Raw genomic sequence first — 23946 nt, 5'->3', positions numbered from 1 at the left:
ACTTAACCACTACGCGCCCGTGGGCCGGCCCCTAGACATGTTATTATAACATTTGAGATCAGTGTAGATCTGTCTGATCATGTCATTTAACCAACAGACAAAATAGAGCCAAAAGGAACAAAGATACTAAAGATCACTGGGGACACAGTGGCAAAGCCGGTTATAAGCAAGTGTCCTTACCAAAATATATGTCTAAGAATAACATCAATCAGAATGAAGCCTCCTGGGCACTCAGATGTAACTGATGAAATGCCCAAGTGATAAGTTTCTTCTCTTGTTTTCAGTTTAATGGCTGCAGGTCAGTGGTTCTCAAACTTTTGTGTATATCACAGTCTTACCTGGGGAGCTTGTTAAAAATATAGTTGCTGGGCCCCATTTCATATCTATGCCAGAATCACCATGGTAGGGCCTGGGCTGCTGTATTATTAACAAATTCCTGAGATGATTTCGTTTCATTCCAGATTTACTTCTCCCCATTCTTCATTACATTTTCCATTTTCTACTCTCTTTTCAATTCCTCATTCTCCATGGCCTTTCGTCATTAAATATTTATTGAGTGCCTACTATAGGCCAGGCACAGAGTTCTATGGGCTGAGGATAGAGCATCGAACATAACAAAACAAAGCCCCTGCCCTGATGGAGACATAATAAACACAGAAACAAATAAACAAGGGGCAGGGCAGCACAGTGATTAAGAGCTTGGCTAAGTCAAAACAAATGCAGGCTTGACACATGGTTCTTCCTCTTCCTAGCTGTGTGACCTTGGGCAAGTTACTTAATTGCTCAATAGACTCTTCCTGTATAAAGTGGGATTAATGATATTCCCTGCCTTTCAGAGCTGTTGTAAGGATTGAATAAGATAATGCACATAAAGTACTTAGCACGGTGCCTGGTACATTGTCCGAAGTCAGTTAACTCTTATTATTTTGCAAGCATCAGCATTATAAAGTTGAATCACTTCTCCAATATTGCCATCAATATGCTACATTAAGCTCAGCTTCTGTGTTTATTCAACATTCAACAAACAATGTTTCAGAGATGTCCATGTGTCTCTAAAGCATTTCTCCCGGCACAGTTGCTAGTTTCCCGGGCAGTTTCTGTACCATACCCAGCTTTAAACTGCTGACAGGGAGAGACATCAACAACAAAGTCCACCAAGGCTCCCAGCTCCTCATTTAGGTACCTGAGGAGCTCCACGGGCTGAACAGAGTTAAGAATGTTATAAACCTCACTGATACACCAAGTAGAAGTTAAAAAATAAACAACGACAACAAAACTAAGTAGAAGAGGATAGGGACCAAACGCTGAGAGCCAACATTAGCAGGCAGATCGATCAGATGATATAGCAGATAAGGGATACATAAAAAACCTGTCCTTCGTATTTCTTGAGGCAAGAACATTCACAAATATCATTATCCATCCTTGTGCCCCATAACAACTTTGCAAGTAATATTAATCTCATTTGACTGATGTGTAAAATAAGGCTCAGAGAAGTCAAATGAACAGCCCAAGGTCACTCTGCTAGTTAGTGGTAGGTCAGTGACCTGTCTTCTGACTCTTACGCAGTATCTCATACAAATAAATCGCATTTTATTTTTTTCCACAGAAGCATGTAAAATGATTAATCTTACCCACTTTAAAAATAAAGAATAAGAAATATAAAATGTATCCAAAATACAAAATGCAAATAGACTTCAGTTCCATATAATTGACGTTTACTTTTTTTTGCACTAGTCGTGGCTGTAATTTTAAATTTGTTTATATAGTTACTCGATTAAGATCTGTCTCTGCCGCTACACCCAAACGGACCATGCCAATTTTTATCTAACACATTAGCAGGTGATCAATATATACTTGATGAAGGAATGAATGAATGATCCACTGGTGTTGATTATAGGCAGAAGGGAGGTCATGGGCTTGTAGGTGAATTCAGTCTTTGGTTAGGCAGGAGCAGAAATGCTAGCACTATCTTACACGGAGACACTGAGGATGGGAAAAGGATTTACTTTTTAGTTGCTAGAGAGGGTGAATTTGCCTGTACTGGACTTAGTGATGTGGGCTCAAGGACAGGGCTGATCTAAGCAGAGCAGATGCAGTTGCTAAGCAGTTGTTTACAGGGGAGTGAAAGGCAAGAGATTGTATCAATTCTACAAACAAGAATGGAGGGCAGTTTCTTAAGGTATGGTCCTCAACCCAACTGCATATCTTGGCACTTTAAGAAGGCAGATTCCTGGACCCAGACCTTCAGAATTCCCAGGGGCTGGTGCCAACTCATCTGCATTTTTAACAAGTTCCCCAGGTAATTCTCACTTCCAAAGTTTCAGAACTGCTGGGCTGGAGTAACAACAGACCAGCAGAGGGTCTAAGGCCCTATCTAGGGAAAAGTCTGCATTATAAAGTGAGAAGAAGGGAAACCTACAAAAGAGACTGAAATAACAGCCAGAGAGCCAGAGTCAGAGTCCTTGTTACTAACCAAGGAAGGTGAAAGTTTAAGAACAAGGAAGTGGCCCAAAGTGTCAAATGTAACAGAGACATCAAGAATGAAGATGGAGGGGCTGGCCCGGTGGTGCAGCAGTTAAGTTTGCACATTCCACTTTGGCCGGCCCAGGGTTCACCGGCTCGGATCCCGGGTGTGGACATGGCACCACTTGGCAGAAGCCATGCTGTGGTAGGCGTCCCACATAGAAAGTAGAGGAAGATGGGCACGGATGTTAGCTCAGGGCCAGTCTTCCTCAGCAAAAAGAGGAAGATTGGCAGCAGATGTTAGCTCAGGGCTAATCTTCCTCAAAAAAAAAAAAAAAAGAATGAAGATGGAGAAAAGTCGTGAAGACGGAATCCGGATTTTTCTGGGCCTAGACCTGTCCTTCAAGACCAAACTGAAAACATTTCCTCCATAGGGGTGTATTCCACAGAGTCCATCTTTGTGGTATGTAATTCTATTATAGCATTTCACCTACTGCACTGAAATTCTGTTTTTCTTTCTCATTAGAAATACTTGTTTTTTTCCTCATTAGACTGAGAATTCCTTGAAGGCAGGAATTGCATCTTGTTCCTGTTCAAATCGCCAGTGTCCGGGATAATACCTGGTATACAGAATATATCTGCAGATGCCAGCCAAATGAGCGATTGGAGAGCAATTGGAGGCAAAGAGCACAGTCTGGAGGTGCAGGTAGAGGAATCCTATGAGTTTGAAGGCAAACAAGAGCAGGGCAGTTGCTGCTGGAGCAGGGAATGAGGGAATCAGTTCCTCCAGAGCGCAGTAAAGATGTGATTAAAACCACAGCTTTAGCTTTAAAAAGCAGGAAGGACCATTCTTTCTCTGAGTCTTGAAGGAAGTAAGAGAGGATGGGAGTACAAAATAAAGTAGCTTAGCTCACATGGCCCTACTCTAAAAACGTCAAGAAGTTAAGGCCTTTGCTGAGAATGAGGTGCAAAAAGCAGGATCTGGAGCCGGAAGAAACCGACTGGAAGAGGACTGGTGGGAGTGTACTGGTGAATCAGTAAGAGATTAAGAAATGCTGTGCTATATCCTCAGGCATGGTTAAGAGCATGTTTTCACAGTCTGACTGCTTTCTGTAGTTCTTGAAATAACTGGCTGCATCTATCAGTCATGCTAATTGGAACTGGCTGCCAGACCTGGGGCCTGAAAACTAACCGGAGTCACTGATCTCTTCCTCTCCTGAACTCTCCCTGCACTTCCTTTCCACTTCTTACTGCACTCGCTGCAGTCCATCTCCTATCAGAGCTATTTGTCTTTTCCTTATCAGACTTTAAATAGCTGAGGCCAAAAGCTGTCTTATTCACTGTTGTGTTGTACCTTAGCATGGTGCTTTGTATATAATAAGCAGAGGATGTCTGTCCCGGGCACACACCTTTAATATAGCATTTATCACATCATACTCTATTTGTTTGCTTGTCTGTCTCCCTTTTCAGACCATGAGCTCAAGGTCAGGGATTGAGTTGATCTATGTCTCTCTTGTGTTTGGAACTTAGTAGTTTCACAGATGTTTACTGAATCAAATGTTGTTGAAATGAATGCATGGATGAGAGAATAAACAAAAGAGAGCAAAATGTGGGGATTTAGGGGGACATCTAAAGAGATGACATACTGCACAGGCACTACATTTTGTCACTTACACAATCATCAATCTCATCCTGACATCAGTAAGTGTGTAAAGCTGGTGGAAACTGATGCTGGGGGACCTGTTTGCAAATACGCTGTAAATGTTTGGCATACACATTTTGGCTCTTCTTATGTAAATCTCCAGCCACTCCCTTTCACGGTACAGGGCCTGCGTGAAAGGGCTAAGGGTCCCGTGGAGCTAAATGACTAGTTTGTCTACACTTATTAGGTATCTGTTTGAATGGGATACAATGTTACATCGACATGGGCACTGTTTTCTTGAGGATTACAATTGAAGGTTGACATTGCAGGGAAAAATAAAAAGAATGATGAAACAGCACAGAAACAGCATTGGATCAAAACAATGGAAATCCCCCCCCCCCCCTTCACAGGAAAAGACGATACTTTAAGAGCATCTTTAAATTTTCATTGGTTTGTTAGGTTTTTTGTTTTGTTTTTTTAACCACTGGCTTGAAGTCTGTGAGCCCAGTAGAAAAATAACAAAAGCTGACCCTTATGGCTCAGACACTGAGTGCCTAACCATTAGTCTATGTGATTTAGATAGATTAACTCATTTCTCTCAACCCTATGAGATGGATACCATTATGATCTCCATTTTGGACGTGCTGAAACAGAGGGACAGAGACGTAATGCAACGTGCTCAAGGTCATAGAGCTAGAAGTGGGGGAGCTGAGATTCAAACCCAAGCAGTCTGGCTCCACACATCAAAGAGGAAAGCGCTCGTTTAGGTGTCGGATTTACCTGGGTGAGTTATAAAGAAAATCAATTATCTTTTCTGATTATGATAATCTCAGCATTTATAGAGGGCCTGTTATATGCCAGGGACGCTAATACACGCTTTAGTTGCATATCTCATTTCTTCCTCACAATAAATCCGTGAAATACTATTTTTATCCCCATTTCAAAGACAAAAAAAAAATTTAAGGTGCAGAGACTAGAATGATTCGCCCAAGGATTGAAATCCAGGCAGCCTGACTCCACTACGAGCTCAGTCTTTCCTGGCAGTAAAATGAGAGAACGGAGGACCTCAAAGGGATGCCACGAGAGTACAATGAAATAATGGATGTGCAAAGGCCTCGGTGAACAAGTGCAAGGGATAAGGCCTACCCGCTTGAATCACTGTTGAAAACTGGTTACCCAGGGCCCCTATCCAACGGTCTCTAGTTCCAACCCTGCCCCTTCGCCCAACCCACAGCGATATCTTTGAATCTCTTTCTCTATCTCCTCGGATCCTGCCCCCAAACACTTGGCTGAGCGGCAGACCGGAGAATAGAAGGTACCCGCGCGAGCAGGAGGCGGGGCCTGCCGCCCCGATCCGTACTGGGGGCGGCCTCCGGACATGCGCCGTGGCTCTGCGGCTTCAGCTGCCCTGTCGCTGCAGCCAATCAGGACCCGCGGCGCGCTCAGGACGTACAACGCTGTGTGAGTCGTTGCGTGCGAGGGGGGCGACGTAAGGGCGCTCGGCGAGCCCGTCTCTCCTCGAATGAAAGGAAACAACCTCCGGCGACAGAGCCCCGCTCCCAGGCGCTGCAGGAGAACCGAGACCGACTTCTTTCTCTTTCCCCTCATTGGCGCTTCTCTCCTGCCATTCGCTTCTGGGCCCCGCCGGTGAGTCCCCACGGTAGCCTGGGGCCCCGCGTTCTCTGCCCGGCGGGAGAAGACAAGGAGGATGGCGGTGGCCAGGCCGCCGCCCCTGCCCGTTGTTAAGGGGGACTCTTGGTGGTCTCGCTTTATTGTCAGAGACCCCAGAAACGCCGCTCATTGAAGGCGCTTGGCAAAGAGGCTGCTGAGAAAAGTGCTTTGGAGGAGCTAAAGGAGAGGTTAGGCTTTAGCCTGGACTTCGGGGGAGGGGGCGCAACATTTAGGGAGGAAAAAATCCTGGGGATTTTTAGTCTTTGCCATTGCTTAGGACATATTTGGGAAGGAGGGAGACTCCCAGTTTGGGAAAAGTAAGAGGAAGAATTGTTAGGATGGCAAGAGGGTTAGCCTTATGGAATGAGGAAAAACTCCGGGGTGGGGGGAATTAGGGGTGAAACTGAGATATGAAACGAAGACTATTAGAGGGCGAACTCCTGGGGCACGAGGGTTAAAGAAAGTGGTAGGGTGATATTTTCCTGGATTCGGGAGGATTGGAAAAGGACAATTAGGGGACCCTGACTTTACGACCGAAAGGAACCAGCTAAAGTGTTTTAGAGAAGATAGTTCTGCGAGTTTAGCGCTTGATTAGAGGGAGATCTTGGAGTCTAGAGTGTACTGAGGAATAAATAACGGAGAGGATCTGGTACGTTATGTGTACCATCCTTTATTATATGGACGAACAGCACGGCATTCTTTTGAAATTTGTTCGTTTCGATATTCTGCGTGGAAGTTGAAAAAGCCTTTATTTTTGTAAAACCTTTTCTTTTCATCGGCTTACTACGTAATATCAGGTCTTATTCATACAGTTCAAATTCTTTCTCTACCCTTGGGTTTGAAACAACTGGAAAATTCCTTCAGTTTCCTTTTGAATAACCGCAAAAAGCAGTGCGAAGCATGTAATATTATCGTGCAACCAAATTCGGGTGCCCTTCCGGTTCATCTCTTATTCGTTTATTTCTCTCCACTGTTAACTTTCCTGACAGAAATACTGCTTCTTTGGGGATCACGTTTATATATTTTGATCTGTATATTTCAACTTGGTTGCGTGTGGAATTGTTTGATCTTCCGGAACTGCAGTTTTTGTTTTGTTTTGTTTTGTTTTCCTGTGAAAAATGGTCTTTCAGATACCAGGCATTGAATGAGCTCTCGGGTGGGTTCTTGAATGCTCTCCTTGATGTTTCAGGTTATTTCTACCTTGATGCTTACAGCATCTTGGAAAATCAGAAACGCATTGATCGCTTCAGCTTAACTAATCGAGCTTTTGTATTTTTTCAGACATGTAAATTATGTTTTTCACGCTATCTTTGCCTCTTTATTTCTGCTTTATAACATTGTGCATAATGTTATGTTTCTTTTAAGGAAAAGGTTTCATTGTTGGGTGAAAGCATCAAACTTTGATCTCTGCATGCCCCGAAAAACCTATTAGACTGCAATTAAAATGCCATATAGCTGTATGGATCATTATGAACCCCTTAATATTGGTCCTTGGAATGCCCTTATTCACCTTAACGAGAGACCACAAATGTGACAGCATTAGATAAAAATCTGTATTTTTATGATAAAGACATTTTTGCTAGGAGTCATTGTTTCCATGATGTTCTCACTTCATGTTTTACAAGGAGGCTGTAAAAAAATTAGCAAGATATGCACAGATGCATTATTTGAATTTTAGTGGAAAAATCCATTTAGTCATTACACATTGGGGAAAGTTTTTGATTCGTTTGGTGTACTTTTTTGTGTGTTTCTGTTCACTTTACAAATTATATTTAAACTTATTAACAAAAAATTAACACGAGAATATTTTTGAATGCAAAATAAACTGTACTTTTTTTCTCTTTTAGATTTTGGGGTCTTTGATACCCCGAAAAGAAGGTTCTCAAAATTAGGATGAGAAATTTACCTGTTTATCAATTGAAAAGAGGCAGAATTCAATATGGATAGAATTTTGAGGATACCATTTTCAGAATTAATTTCAAGAATAAAAAGTGATTTTCTACTCTAGGAGTTTTCTTTATCTTAAGTCAGTTTTATAGCCTATGCTAGGATTGTGCAGAAATTACACTATTAAAGATGTGTGTACAGTTAGATTCATAATGTGCCATCCTTTCAACTGGCCAAGGATGACCTGGAGAGATGCTGGACCCATTACAGTGGTTTCAGAGTGCCTCCTATTCATTGCATGGTAGTAAAGAAAGCTAATTTAGAACTCAAATAGCAAATTTTGGTGCTATTTATGAATCTTGGTGTTTTGCATAGTTAATTCTAAAGATTTTGGCAGCTATGTTCTTGATAAAGCAACTGAACACATATTTGCCTGAGCAAATGCAAACACACTTCCCCTTTTGTTTCTTTTGTTTCTCTGTTATGTCCTTTTTTCCCTTTAATCCTAAAAGTATTTGCTGCCTGTTTTCAATCAGTTTCACGGTTTGTAGCCAGTGCTATGAATACAGTACTGTTGTAAATTCTCCGATGCCATTTGGAAAACTGAGGTATTTAAAATTGTGGATAGCGTTAAGTTTGTTAAACCCGTGAACGCAGAGACTGGTCAGGGCCTTTGAAGTTTCGTTGAAAAGAAAAACCTAGGTGTCAATTGATGAGAAGACCTATTTCTTTGTGGCTTCACGTTACATTTTAATTATCTGCATTTTTATATTGGAAAGCACCGAATGGTTTGCAGCTACCACCTTGCTGGCATCCAGCTGTTGCTGTTCTGGTTGGTGAACAAGTGCTTCTCAGAAAGCTACAATGTAGTGTTAGTGTTTCCATTTTCTCAACATAGTGCTATGAAGATGTTCAAATATATGGAAAAATGGAAAGAATTTAATAAATTTTAAGATGAAAATTTGAGATGTTATTGATTGTAATATGTGTTGTGGCAACCTGGGTCCTGAACTGCATAGTTCTGTTGATTTGGGAAATCTACACAAATCAAATTCTACATTTGTTTAGATTCTTCTGCACAATCCATATTGAGAATGATGATCTAAATCTGAAACCTTCCGGGGTAGAGCTATTCTTCCCTTTTTTTGTTTGACTATGCTACCTATAATTATAATTTTACTAAATTTAAGGCTCACTCCGAAAAATTTTCCTTCCTTTATACAATATTACTAATTTAAGTATGAAAGTGACTGCTTTTAGAATACGACTCTCAGTTTGTAACTTTAGTTTAATAAGCAGAGTTTCGAAGTAAATCTGCGAGTCAGATAATATAGTTGTTTTTTTAAATAATTGATTCCTAAAGTATGCATTTTTGAATAGACTGTCATAAGCTTAATTTTTTCTTCACTTGAAAAAAGGAATACAATAGCAAAAATTAATTTATTAAATACATATACATAGTGTTTTTAAACTTGAAAATAATTCAGGTTTTAAAAATGTGTTCCGAAGTCATGGTTAAGTAAATTCGTTTCTCTTTTGTTGGTTTATCAGTATGTGAACTTTAAGGAATTATGCAATTATAGAATTTTGTTCATTCTGGATGTTGTGTAGTTCCCTTAGTAGTTTTTGCTCTGCCCTTAGGTATATAATTCTTTGTCTCCTTGAAGGGGTACTTATAATTAATGAAAAATATTTTTCACGTATAACTGTCAGCAGATGATTATTTTAATATCATACATTGTACATTTCTTATTTATCTACACAGAAATACTTCTGATTATTTTACATATCCCCTAATTTTGGAGCAGTTTGATTTTTCTCAGTTACTTCATTAACTTAGCTTTATGCATACATACATATTTTTTAATGGAGGCATCTTAGGTTTAAATATTAATTTGTCTATACTAAATGGCCATTTTAAAATGCATATATTAAAACATAGGTCAAATATTAACTTACATGACTATGTGTAAACTGGTTTTAAAACGAAATTAACCATTTTGTTGCCTTTCTTATTCTCTGTAGCATTTCTTGAGGCTTAAAGTGGCATTCTAAAGGCAATTTAAAAATCATGTCAAGCTCAGTTGAACAGAAAAAAGGGCCTACAAGACAGCGCAAATGTGGCTTTTGTAAGTCAAATAGAGACAAGGAATGTGGACAGTTGTTAATATCTGAAAACCAGAAGGTGGCAGCACACCATAAGTGCATGGTAAGTAAACGGGCAGCAGCCAAGAGACCTGAAGCCGCGAGACTCTTAACAATGAATATTCCTGAATACAAGAAAAACTCAGTTAAATTTTTAAGAAATGGTTTCTCTTTAATGCTATGCCGTTTTTACTAGAAAATTTCCTTTTAAATTTAACATCTTACTCATTGTTTCACTGTAATTTTATATATGAACCTTAATTTTTTTTAAATGTAATTTATAGCTCTTTTCATCTGCTTTGGTATCATCACACTCTGATAACGAAAGTCTTGGTGGATTTTCTATTGAAGATGTCCAAAAGGAAATTAAAAGAGGCACGAAGCTGGTAAGTTGGTATTTCTGCCTCTTGAGAATAAAACATTTTAAGCTCATTAAGGAGGAAATTGCTTATTTTAGAGTGTATTGCATTATTAGCTGAGTATAGTTTTAAATTGCAGTCTTTTTTTTTCTGGACCAGCAAGTTCCAAGGCTGGGTTTAACTTATTTACCACTCAAGAAAAAAGGAGTTAATCGATATTTATATTATTCAAATTTTTTTCTTTTCAAAAAAAATTAAAATCTTTTTGGAGGCCGTGTTGACTTAGAAAACAAGCAGTTTGCTTAATTTGAATGTAACGTGTGTTAAAGTCTTCATTCAAGAATATTTTCATAATCAATTCTGATATGTTTTCATCTTCCATTCATAAAGTAATGGTGGTCATTATAAATGACGATGACAGTACCATTGCAATAGGAAAATGTTAGGACTTACTGAACAAAGTATTTTACTGTGGTTCAGCTGTATAACACAGCATTTGTGACTTTGGATACTTTTGGTGAATTTTATAGTTTTTGTGAAGCTATGCTAGGGTAATATTCCTGTATTGTCTTCACTACCAGTAACCAGATTGGCAAGATACTATATTGCTCTATTGGAAAAGTGGTGTCATCTCAGTTGGTATTTATGATACATGATGGTTTACATTGAAGCGATGTCTTTTCATTTGGTTATTATATTTCTCCTTTGAGCTCTTTATTGAAGTTACATCTGTAACTGTAGCTTCACTAGCTTCACTATCAAGTGTTTCATCATTTTAAAGATGGATTTGACAGAACATGTATATATGTTCTTAATCACTGAGCAACTTCATATTTCACAACGAGTCTGATGGAAAGAGAGAGCTATCATTTTGATGATTAGGAGTAATCTATTTTGAAAAGTGGTCAGTCTTCTAGTATTAGAGAGAAAGCAGTATGAAGAAGTTCAGGGGTAACATTTAAGATTTGCTTTGGATAAATAGTCTCAAACCCTAGAATCAGTGTTGGCACAAGCGGGGATTCAGAGGTCAGACAGTTTTTGTTGTAGTGAGGGCTTAACTATGAAAATGTTTATCTTCCCCACCCCCAAAACTGCAGATAGCAATAGAACACTTCATTTTGGGTTTCTTATGTGATTTTTATTTGGTGGTTTTAGATTTCTTCATGTTATTGTGGCTTGCTGATTTTTGAGAACCAGAGTAGTATGTTTTTATTTCCTAGTCCTTAAAAACAAAGTCAGGTACAAAGAAAGAATACTGTTTACTTGCAAGTGGTACTGTAAACCTTATTACCCCATTATTTATCCCTTGGCATTATGAACATGCCTGGGAAATGCTTCTCCATCTTGATTTGTTAGCATTTTTGTCACTTGACATGGCTGCTCTAGTCAGCACAGGAGCAGTTTTGGTCCCTAATGTTACTGTATTATTAACAAATGCAATGCCTAGTTTTACATGAAGCAGCAGCATATGTCTGTCAGTATTGCCAAATTAGATGGAGATTTATATTTATTTGGACCTGTTTGTGAAGAAAGCATCAGAACTTTGTACGTTTCACTATTATAAATCATTCTGATGAGTTTTTAATGGGATAGTGTATGGAGTTATTTTTTTCCCCAAGTATAGTAAGTTACAAATAACTACACTTGTCCCTTGATCTACGGACTGGAACAATATTGGAGGTTAAGACCACAAGCCCACGAGCTATAGGAACAGACTTGGATTTGAGTCCCAGCTCTGTCACTGACTACCTGGGTGACCCTGAGCAAGTTATTTACTTCTCTATGCCATGTTTTCTTCACCTGCCAAAAGGAAATAATGATAGGACTTGCCTCACAGGGATATCGTGAGAATTAAAAGTGAGACCATATAGGACTTAACATGCTGCCTGGCTCGTGATTGGGACTTGATAAATGGTAGCCACCATCGTAGTTATTATTTATAAATAATAATAAGGTCCTGCTAATATCATTGTAGTCTAATAAAAACCATGCTGGGCTGGGAAGTCATGAGGTCTGTTTTTTTAATAACTCTGCCACTGACACGTTATGTAACTTTAGACAAGTCATTAACTTATTTGTCTTTTTGCCAACGGTGAACAGATAATGCTGTATCACTCCTTACTAAACAGTGATGTTGCGTGACTAAAAAGTGCTTTGAAGATACAAAGAGTTATCTTAGGAAAGGTATTTCAAAGCCATTTTGAGGCTGTGGGCATCTAGCTTTGAGGAACAGTGGCAGAAGGAGAGAACTTTTGAGCCTAGGTGTATAATTTTGCTCCTTTTCCTTCTCCCAAAATGTTAGAATTTAAATAACTAACACAGGGGACAGGACTAGAGTAGCATTTATGTGTTTAATTTTGAAATAATTTTTAAGTCTCCTTTTAGCCTTCAGTTTTGCTCCTTCCATTCTGGCATTTTTACGTGAAGTACTCTCAAGTAACCAAAATTCCAGATTTTAGTCTTCCTCTTTACTTTTCCCTGTGTAGATTTGTCTAAGCAATGAAAGGGTCATAGAACAAATAGGAAGAGAGGAAAAAAAATGAAGAGCTTCATGTGAGTAGATAGACTACATTCAAACTAGATAATCAGCTTCCCTAATTGACTTTTTAAGGCATTTTATCCTGTGAGCCTGTTTGCCCTGGCTCCTGCTCATCTAGATTTCTAGATGAAAAGTAGGTCATGAATACCCCTTGGAAATCATTGAAAACAGGAGTGCTGGTCCCTGGGTGCTTTCAAGACAGGTTCCAGTCTGTACTTGGTGTTGGCTCCAGAGGTGCTCACTTGCCCCAAAGAAAAGTATAGAGAGAAGAGACTGGAGCTTCAGGTGAAAGTGTATAGGTGGCCAGATGGGTCAGAGTCTTGCGAGGTTAGGAGGTCACAGTAGAACAGGAGGTACAGGTGTGTGGTTTCTGTGTTTTTGCTGCCATAGGCAATTTTACAAGGTTTTCGTGTCAGCCACCAGGATCAGGGGAGGAAAGCCATTTTGCATGAACATATTCATCTCTTTTATGTCAGCTTTAAAGCACCACAGCGGACCAGGAAAAATTTGCCAGAGTACTAAGGTTTTTATAATTTGAGACTCTGTTTTTGCAGTTAAGACAAACATGTTTGTCCAGAATGGTTTCTGGTTCCTATTGAAGCCTTACGGAGACACCATGTCTGTCCCATCTACTCTTATTCTCCAGCCATCTGGCCAAGAAATGCAAATTTCCAAGTAATATTATGAGTTATCACTGCTGTTTTGGGGTTTTTTTTTTTAAGGAGACACTTGAGAGGGGTATATTTGAAGAACATAATCTTTCTGGATGAAGTTAGGTGGTGAGATCATTAAGAGTATCTTCATTGGATAGTTACTGTTCTGACTGGTACCTGTGTCAGATATATCACAGACTTTAAGAACAGAAGGACTTCAGAAGGCCACTTAGTCCACCTTCCTTACCCCTAGGCAAGAGTACTACAAGCCATCCAACATGAGATTTTTGCCTGCCCTATTCTTAAATATGTCAAGAAATTGTGATTCTACCCAGGCAACCTGAAACAAGACCAGTTATATAACACTCTGCAGAATTGAGAAATTCATTCTTCCGTATAACTCAATTATCTCACTTAATTTAAAGCTATTTATTCTGTGTCTGTCTCCTTCCATTAAAGAAAGTATTGGGTTTTTTCTTTATTAAAAATGAGTAATCTTTCATATACTTGATGACTGTCCTCAGGTCACTTCTAAACTTTACCTTTTTCAAACTGAATTTTACTCAGATGTCTTAATAAATGCTCTGAACATTTTTTTCTGCTTTTTCCAGTAGTAGAAATAGCTAACATTTGTTGAACACTTAATATGTGCTAGGGGCTGGGATAAGTACTGTAAATGCATGGTCCTTTTTAATCCTCACAGTCATGCTGTGAGACGGTAAGGAAGGTGTTCATCCTCACTTTACAGATGAGGAGACTGAGGCTCAGTGACGTTAAGTAACCTGCGTGGTCATAGAGCTAGTAAGTAGCAGAGGTGGAATTTGAATCCAGGGCATTAACTCCAAAGCCAGAACTCAACCACTAGGTTATACTAGACTGCCTTTTAAGCTGCCCAACCAAAAATCACATGTTAACACATTTAATGATTAGAGCCTAGTAGTTTTCAAATAAGGATGGAAATAGTACTGAATTTAAAACATACTCAGACTCCTATTAATATATTCTGTTAATAGCATGTTAGTTTTTAGGACAAAAATCCTGTGCACATACTATGTAAGAATATTATGATTCTGTTACCCTCAGGATATTTTTTATAGCCTCTGAAAATAGAAAGACCAATTCTAAATAGTCTTTACTTTGTTATTTACTCAGTACCAGTAAAGTGCTTAGCACCTCTGAGAAACAGGGTGTCTGATTTTGAGGGTTTATGATCTAGATATTGGGCATGCCATGAATCTGCGTATATGACAGTTTATAGATATACTTTTTTTATTCTGTGTGGGGTGCTTCCTATAGATGGTAAGGTTTAAAAAAAAAAGGAATGAGTCCGGGAAATGGGTTAACTATACCAGAATGGGTCGTTGAGACTGGCAGTGATGGATTAGAGTTAAGTGGGCTGATTGCAGGGTCTTTAAACGTTAGATAGGAATTTCACCTCGGAAAGGAGGGACTGGGGAAGGGCACAGCAGGAGACAAGTGATATATAGTAGTCATGGTGGAGAATGAAATGTCATAGTGGAAGCATATTTATCTGCTGTACATAGATGTCCTGCAGGCATCAAACTCAACCTGTCTCAACCAGTATTCATCATCTCCCCACCCTAAAACCCGATTCTCTTTCTGAATCCTTTACCTTCAGCTCTTTCTTCTTCCACATCAGCTGCATTGGTTCTGTCCTGGTCTGTCTCTGCCTTCTTTTCTTTCTTAATGCTATCCTAAATCCAGTCTTCCTTTTCCCATCCTTCCAACATACTGCTGGTAATTACTTGATCTCTACTTTTAAAACGTACTGTCACTCTGTGACTCCAAACCTTTATTGATTCCTTACTGCATGCGAAATAATATCCAGAAGCCTCAGCCTGCCCTTCAGAAGTCATTTCTTAACCCATCTTTTCCATTCCTTATCTCATTCCCTCTCCTAGGTTTCTTGAACATTCTCTGCGTGTCCCCAGTGCTGTGCATGTAATGATGTTATTCATCTCCTAGCTGCTTCTCAGAAGTGCCGTCTGTTTTTGAGTCCAACTCAACCTCCACCTCTGTCATAGAGTTTAACACAGTATGCATCATAGTTGTTACACATGCGCAAGCCTTTCTTCTGCACAGTATTGTGAGCTCTGGGAGAGTGGAGACTGTATTCTCTTTGCCCAGCATAGGATTAAGTGGGGATAACGCATGGAAAACACTTAGCATGGGGCTTGATGTTTCATTTGTACTCAGTAGTGTTGTAATAAATAAGTGGGCACTCGTTAATTGTTGGTTGAATTTGAAGGAGAGAAGAGCTTCAGTTGGAAAATAGTGTGAAGCCTTGCTAATGGGCTAGCTGTAAACTGACCAGAGAAGTAATGGTATCACATAAAATGCCTCTGTTTTGGTTAATCAGTGTTTTAGTGTTTGCAGCTCTAGTGGTTTGGAAAGGAAGGAGAGAAATCTAGAGGGGAAAATTGGGTTGGTTATTTGTTCAGGATGGTGGAGGACTGTGTATGCCTCACACATGAGGGCTTTCATGTTTCTTCAACCTTCACTGCCCAGTATGGTGTTATTTTTGTTGTTTCCTTAGGCATTATATTTGTCAAGGCCTCTACCTAGAGTCTAGAATTCATCTTATCTGTCTATTTAACAAATACTTAATTGAGTGCCCAGTTACCCAAGCATATGCTAGACACTTTGGGTGCAGCCGTGAATAAGTATAGTTTAGCCTTAGAAGTATGTAAAGAATGCCATGGGAGAGCTGGGAAAGAGGACCATAATTAATTCTATCTGAGAAGTCAGAAGCCTTCATAGAAAGTGACATTTGAAATGTGTTCCCCTGGGAAAGAGATGCTGTAGGAGTCAAAGGGGGAAGAGTTTCAAGGAGGAGGAAGTGGTCAAAAGTATTAAGTAAGTATTAAATGCCAGCGCTATTTAAAGTAGAGTGCATGGCTCATTTAGTATTCAGTAAGGGCAAAATGGAGCACCCACAGTGTGTAGAATGCTGCCACAGCTTACGGCAAACAGAAGCAGAAGATACCAGGGGATCGATCAGTGGTGCTTCTGAATCCTTAGAGCAGTGGTACTTAACCAACTATTAAATCTGAAAGGGGAAGTGGGGGATTGTAGACAAGTATCTTTTTGAAAAAGGTTCTCGAGTGATTTTTGATGAACACTTTTGATTATGAACCATTGTCTTAGGACAGGGATTGGCAAACTTTGTGTAAAGGATCAGATAAAGAATATTTAAGGCTTTGCCAGCTGGATGGTCTCAGTTGCAGTCACAGACAATACACATAGAAATGAGCATGTCTGTGTTCCAATAAAACTTTATTTATAGAAACAGGTGACAGGGTGGATTGAGTTTGCAGGACCCCTGCCTTAGGGTATTTTTTGGGGAAAAACAGGTAGATTTCTTCCTGAAGATTTGTTCACTGTGCTCATTGCCATCTGTATAACTAAGTGTACATGCATGATGAGTGTATTCATATAAATGTGAATGTTTTTATTGTTTTTTTTTAAGACTGGCACCTGAGCTAGCAACTGTTGCCAATCTTTTTTTTTTATTGCTTTTTCTCCCCAAATTCCCCCAGTACATAGTTGTATACTTTTAGTTGTGGGTCCTTCTAGTTGTGGCATGTGGGATGCTGCCTCAGCATTGCCTGATGAGCGGTGCCATATCCGCGCCCAGGATCCAAACCAGTGAAACCCTGGGCTGCTGAAGCAGAGCGTGTGAACTCAAGCACTTGGCCACGGGGCTGGCCCCCAATATGAATGTTTTTAAAGGCTCAGATTATGGCAGGCAAATTAATTTTAATGTGTGCAGATATTTTACCTGTCATTTTTATTAAAATGAAGTTTGCTTTACTTTGGAGGTGATTAAGGAGAATGAATAAGGCCAAAGAGAAACTTCACGTCTAATGATGGAGAAAATCAGGTCTTTGACTATTATTGACTAAGTTAATTTTTTAAATTCACAAATAACTTTTTTCCTTTGCTTTCATTTAGTACTTCTTTGTGATTGGGAATACTGTAAATTTATGTCATTATATAATTGCTTCTCATTTATTTGTGCTAGTGGAGGAGAGCTCAAACCGATAATATAAAGTAATCTGTGTCTGGTTTGGGGGGATGTCTCGGCGCTCACTCGAGCATGGATGTGCGTTTGGGATTCTTCACGGATGAAGAATAGCGGGGCAGTTTAGAATGCCCTCAGCCTGAAAGACCTACACCTGGAAAAAGCCGAAACCTAAAGATCTGAGCTCAGAAAAAGTCTGTCTGAACCTTTCAGATGAAAAAAGAAACTTCAAAAGCTCCAATAAGAGAATTTATATTCCTCATCAATGATGATTCATAAAGTTGGATGGAGTTGGAGTATGTGATATTCAGAGCAAGGTCAGGAGACGAGGTTAAAACTTGATAGGCTTACTTAGTTCATTGCCCTCACATTTCCAAAAGACTTCTGAAATGATTCAGTAACTGCCTAGGTTTAGTCTCTTATTCTAGTAAAAACTACTTTTCAGTGGCCCTGTTTTTTAGAAATACTTGGAGTTTAAGATCCTAATCTGTCAGGTTTGTTACTTTTCAATGACTTTGACACCTTTCAGATTTCGTTTTTGCTTTCTAGCTTTCCATTTAGACCTAATTATTATATTATATAAATCTTAATAAGTTTGTGTTTTTATGAGACCTTCTTGATAATGCTGTATTTTTAAAATTGTAGCTATAAGATAGACCAGAAACAGTTACGAGTTTATGTTCTACCCTCCTGTGCAGTGGTATTCTTTTTAGGAATTTTTAACAAAGAGAGTGGACAACTGTCGGTTAACCAGGTAATTCAGAGGTCACTCTGTTTTCTAACTGTGTTAGCCATGTGAGGTGTTACTATAAATAAAGCAATGAACCTGGAGTTAGGAGGATTTTTTAGGCAGCTCTGAAAACTTGCCCCAGCTGCTCTGTCCTGCTTTCTAGTTTTTACTAGAGGTAGTGTTATCTGTTATTAAAAACAACAAACAAACAAATACCAGTGTAAGGTGAACTGCTCTCACTTTATTTTTGTCTTGTGTCTCCTGTGAAAATAGCCTAGGTACCCTGTTCCCAACTCCAGGTGCTTTTTAGCATTTTTTCTTTGCCTGCAGACTGAAGAATATGACCTCTTTTTGAACCTCTTTTGCATTCTCTGTATGTTGGTAGCCATTTTCTTGGAGCAGGCATCTTGAGAGTAGTAACTGCTTGGCTATGAGAATTTGTACATATACACTGGTGGTCAGTTACTGACATGCATAGTAGAGACACGGCAGTTAAGCTGGGCAAAGCTAAGTCTTAGCCCTTCCTGCCTTACCTCTGTATGCTTCTGTCTAGCCATCAGATTCCAGCTTTTCCCCAAGAGCCTTCTCTTTCTGCCTATCCTAAAAGTTGGCAATCTCATTTTAGTTTTACCTTGTATCTATCTGTGGTCTTAGTGGAGTTTTCCCTAAGCTTCCCCCGTAACTACTGAGAAGGCAGTATTTTTCCTTTTGTTCCTTAAGACTTCTTCCTTTTGCAAACTGAATTTCAGTCCTGGCCTACTTCAGTTGACTGAAGAGCAGGTATGTCCCAGCCTCTGGGTCCTGCAGGACTTTAGCGCAGTCATAGTCCTTTCAGTTCCTTTTGTCTCCTCTCATGCGTGGCTTAGTTCCTCTTTCATCTATGGTCAGCTCCTTGAGACTCTGCTTATGTGGCACAACTTAACCATGACATAGTATAGCTTCACAGACAGTAGAATGGTGGTTACTAGGTGGGGGAAATGGGGAGATACTGGTCATAGGGTACCAAGTGGCAGTTATGTAGGGTAAATAAGTCTAGAGATCTGATGTACAGCAGGATGACTATAGTTAGTAATACTATACTGTATACTGGAAATTTGCTAAGAGTAGATTTCGGTGCTTTCACCTCAGGCACAAAAAAGTGCTAACTTGTGAAGAGGTGGATATGTTAGTTAGCTTAATTGTAGTAATTATTTCACTATGTATATGTGTATTAAAACATCATGCTGTACATCCTAAATATATATTATTGTGGTTAAAAATTTTTTTTAAAAGTTAATATAGCTTCTAACCATACTATAAAGATGACATGCAAATGTCTGTAATAGGATGGGGCCTCTTCTTCCAGTCTCCGCATTTAGAAGGGGTAATTGACTATTGAGGTGTACTAGGTCTGCTCGGTAACAAACTGAATAGAGGAGCAAAAGTCAAAGAAAAATCCTTATGATTCCCCTGCAGCTGGGTTGTTGCCTCAATGTTACCTTTCCAAATCCCAGCTCAGACTGTTTAAATAGTTTTAGACATACTTGATGATAATTATGTTAAATCTGTAGGTATTAGAAACATGAATGAGAAAAAATGTCATAAGATATTAAAATCTTCAATAACAAGGTAAGCTTAAAATCAACAGATTTATTGAGCACTACTTTGTAAGGCACAGTGTTAGTCTTCCAAAAAACTCAGTCTAGAAGCAATTTATGGATAAAATCTATATATTTATAAAGATAATTATCCATACAGGGGAGTAAAATGATAAGAGCCAAAATGAATATTATATCTTAAGTCTCATAGGAGTTCAGGAGAAAAGAGTTATTTCAGGAGTTGGAATATAGCGCAGTAGACTTAAAGATAGCAGTTACTTTCCTGTTTTGTGTTCATAGGTACACAAGCAGATATAAATTTTATATTTAGTTTTATTATGGATAATTTTTGCTATTTTGTTTGTATCTCACCAGAATTTCATATACAAGCAGGTATTTCTGCTTGTATATGAATGCTGCATAAAATAGATCCCAAAAATTCTAATTGAGAAAAATTCCTACTCCTAATCTTGAAAAGAATTTTCCACTCTCTAAAAACATTTTTATTGGTATGTCTTCCTCTTTCTTTTCTTCCTTGAGAGAAACTGACAAAATAAAAGAATAAATTTTTTCTCACTTAAAAAAAAAATATATCCATCCTAAGTTGCTGTAGTTAACTGATTACACTTTGGGAAGATTTGAATTTATAACCAGCCAAAACACATTTTGATATATTTTGGACATTTGATTTCCTTCCCATTCTCAATCAACTGAGAGATGAGGGTTAAAGACATTTGGAAGAGTATTCCCAATGTTTTTAAAATAATTTTTTGTATATAAAAATATTTTTGCCCATTGTAGAAAAATCAGAAAATACAAGAAATTATGATGAAGAAAACCAACCAGCCAGAGATGGCCACTCAGCATTTGCTATATTTACTTCCACCTATTTTCAAAGAATGTGTTATAAACGTAATTGGGATCATAATTCACATAATTCTGTATCCTTCATTTTTTTCACTTAATAATTTTACATAAGCCTTTTCCCAGGCCACTAAAATTTCTTTGGAAAGAGTGGCTATGAAATATTCCTATATATGGATGTACTATAATTTGTTTAAACGTTTTCAATTGTTGTTTTCCATAGGTGGTTTTACATTTTGGGCTATTCTAAGTAGTTGTACAATGAGCGTGATTGTATATAAATCATTTGAGTCTGAATTTTTTAGACTAGATTAATAGAAGTAAAATTACTGCATCAGAGAATATAAACTTTTTGAAAGCCCTTTGATAAATAAGGCAAATTACTGTCCAGAGCATGTACCGATTTCCAGCAGTAGGTGAGAGTGCCAATCTCGCTGTATCTTTGCCAGTGTTGAGCCTGCTACAGTATTTTTAACAGTACCTCTCCTTTCATTTTTGCTTTCTAATTGAATTCATTTTCTTTTTCAAAATGTACCTATGCAAACCCATTTTAGATGTAATTTCAAGATGAACCGCCTGCAGTAGAGTTCTTAATGAAGTGGGGTAATGTTCGATTTATTAAGTTAAAAAAACCAGGTTGCAAAATGGTATGTACAGAATTACATAGAAAAATGCTTTCACATAAGCATTGTAACACTGTAAGGGCGTCTCTGCTTGGTGAGTATAAGTGATTTTAAAGTTTTCTTTCTACTCTTGTGTGTTTTCCAAAATTTCTGTAATATGTCTATTTTTTAATTAGAAATGTGATTAACTAAAATAATAGAACCTCATAATTGAGCTGCAATACAAATGCCCCACCTCCTCAAGAATTTATAAGCCACCTAAAAGTATTAACAACTTTCCCTGCTTGATAATTTGGCCCAGTAATTCTTTTTGCTGTAATACTTTGAAGTTTCTATATTTATTTAAGGAAGTAGAGTATTTCTCTAGTACTAATAGTGGGCACTGGCCCTCATGTTTTCTGGGAAGTACCTGTATTGAAAATGTTTCTGTTTCTGACTTATGAGTAATTTTTAAATGATAGCTTGAATGAGGGGTTGAATGTTTGACTTGCTTAGAGAAATATAAGGAATTTCATTGGAATTTCTATTAGCCCCTTGGGACACCAAAATTGCTTAGGGCGAAGTAATCTAAAAGTTAGGATGGTAAGTGTTCTTTATGTTAAAATTAGTAAAGAAGAATGAGAATAGTTCAGAATGAGGTATCTAGCGACCAAGAAACAAATGAACAGTTTTTAAGATTTATCTTGCTGTGGACTTATTTTAGCATGGCATTTATAGCTAGGGGAAAGCCTCATTAAAAGTCTGCTCAATACAGTATACTGTGATATGTTAATCAAAACCATTAACAATCATTATATACTTTTTCTAAAGAATTTTTTCCTAAATTCAGAGCATGAGCTAGTTAAACAATATGAATTATCCGATAAAGTCAGAAGATAAGGTATATTAAAATATTTTGAAAGAATCTGTTCTTTTATCTGTTTGCCTGAGTTCATAATGTAAGAGGTAAGTAACAGATTAAATTAAAATAGATGAGCTTATTTTCACAGTCAACTTGACATCACAAAATATTGTTAGAGTTCGAAGTATTTAAAAATCTACCTAATTCTTTTATCCTTTCTCCTTCCCTCACTTAAAATTGATTTTACCAGGTTCCCAAGTAGTATGTGAGTTTTTCCCCAAAGATTCTCATTGATTAAGTGGAAATGTGAAGGAAAAATTGTTTCTGGTATGAGACATTCTCCCCAGTAACTTGTTTTCGGGAAAATCTGGATTGTGGCAAGGCCTAACTTATGCACAGCTTACATTCCTGATTTGCAACATTTCAAATTTTCTCTTGACCACAGTGAAACAACAGACATTAATAATATTCCATTAATTTTTTTCAGTGTTTAACATGGGAAAAAAATACCCCCAGTACAATTTTATTTGAATTGCTTCTAGGTGAGAAAACAAGAAAAATAGCATAATTTAGTTACAAAAGTTTTCAATAACCAATTTGTTTTCCTTGACAGAGATTGATATGCCTCTAACCTGATATCACGGCCTTAGCAAAACCATACACTAATAATATTATTTTATTGTTTTGCTGTAGATGTGTTCTTTGTGCCATTGTCCTGGAGCAACAATTGGTTGTGATGTGAAAACATGTCACAGGACATACCACTACCACTGTGCATTGCATGATAAAGCTCAAATACGAGAGAAACCTTCACAAGGAATTTACATGTAATTATTTAACTTCTCTAAGTTTTTTTAAACAGTCATACTTTCTTTAGGCTTTTATAAAAAATTTCCCCATTTCAAAGCATTTCATCATCATTATAAATGGTGTTTTGGTAAGGAATTTAATGCTTAGAGAAATGGCAAAGGAAGTTTAATAAGATTTTTAGAATCCAACTTGTGAGTGGGGTGAAGTATAATGCTCATTTTCTTGATTTGAAAAGTGAGTTTAGTTTGTTTACTTGATAATTTTTGTTCTTCATTTCCTATAGGGTTTATTGCCGAAAACACAAGAAAACTGCACATAACTCTGAAGGTATGTCATTCAGCCACTTTTCATTTTCAAGAAGATATTTGAGTAAAATATGAGTGAATTATACTATATTAAGTTTTACCATAAAATGTATCTTAATATCAAATAAACTTTGAAGAATTAAGAAAAGCGTTAGGGTAAACTAATGTACATAGTGAAAAATTTACGGAATTTTTAGGAAAACTTTTACCCCAAAGTTCTTGTAAAGAGTCCGTTAAGAGTATATTTATCTTTAGGAGGAAATGATGCTAGTGGTTACGGATTTCTGTGTTCATGTAAGTGTGTTAGTAGATTGTAAGGGTAATAGTTCGGATCCTTGCAACTGTCAGATACAGAAAATGTGAACTGGAGAGACTAGTACATTTTGTGATCTCCAGCCTTTCTGTTAAATTTTTATTCACATTGTAGTACTTTTTTTTATACAGACGTGTTCATAAGAAGTAATCAGTTTTAAAATATAAACTTTTTAAATTATTTTATAGTTGGTTTCCCACTTAAATTTTCTACAAAACCAGGTTAGTCATGTTTATATATAGACAGCCAAATTGTACTTGGTCTTTAAAAGGTATGAGAAAGTTCTCAAATTGAATTCTGTCTTGTTTCAGATGGTTTTGATACTTTTACTAGCAGTTTAAAAAGATTTAGATTTAATCTGAGATTGTTCTATCTTTCCATTTAGATTAGAGATCTTTAAACTTTTTGTTAGCTTCTGAGAACGTGTTGTGTAGAATTAGATTGGTTTGAACCTATTGTTTTAGGAAGTTGTTTCCTGT

General features: G+C 37.9%; 1 protein-coding gene across 6 annotated transcripts in view; it reads left to right on the top strand.

Annotated features, from left to right (window-relative positions):
- Positions 1 to 5599: 5599 nt before the first annotated feature.
- The window catches only part of PHF6 (PHD finger protein 6), a 52440-nt gene continuing 34093 nt past the window's right edge, over positions 5600 to 23946 (top strand). For 5 of the 6 annotated variants that reach the window (XM_046673541.1, XM_046673542.1, XM_046673543.1 and 2 more), the window contains exons 1-5: positions 5600 to 5752; positions 9689 to 9872; positions 10093 to 10194; positions 22733 to 22866; positions 23133 to 23176. In XM_046673541.1, coding sequence (XP_046529497.1) covers positions 9735 to 9872; positions 10093 to 10194; positions 22733 to 22866; positions 23133 to 23176 — 418 coding nt within the window. In that variant the 5' untranslated portion in view covers positions 5600 to 5752; positions 9689 to 9734. The remainder of the gene's footprint in view (positions 5753 to 9688; positions 9873 to 10092; positions 10195 to 22732; positions 22867 to 23132; positions 23177 to 23946) is intronic. The other variant, XM_046673544.1, reaches the window with a different exon arrangement.

This window comes from Equus quagga, chromosome 10 (assembly GCF_021613505.1).
Source record: "Equus quagga isolate Etosha38 chromosome 10, UCLA_HA_Equagga_1.0, whole genome shotgun sequence".
NCBI classification, from domain to species: Eukaryota; Metazoa; Chordata; class Mammalia; order Perissodactyla; family Equidae; genus Equus; species Equus quagga.
Note: the sequence above shows the minus strand (reverse complement) of the source record. Positions and strands in the feature narration are given on the sequence as shown.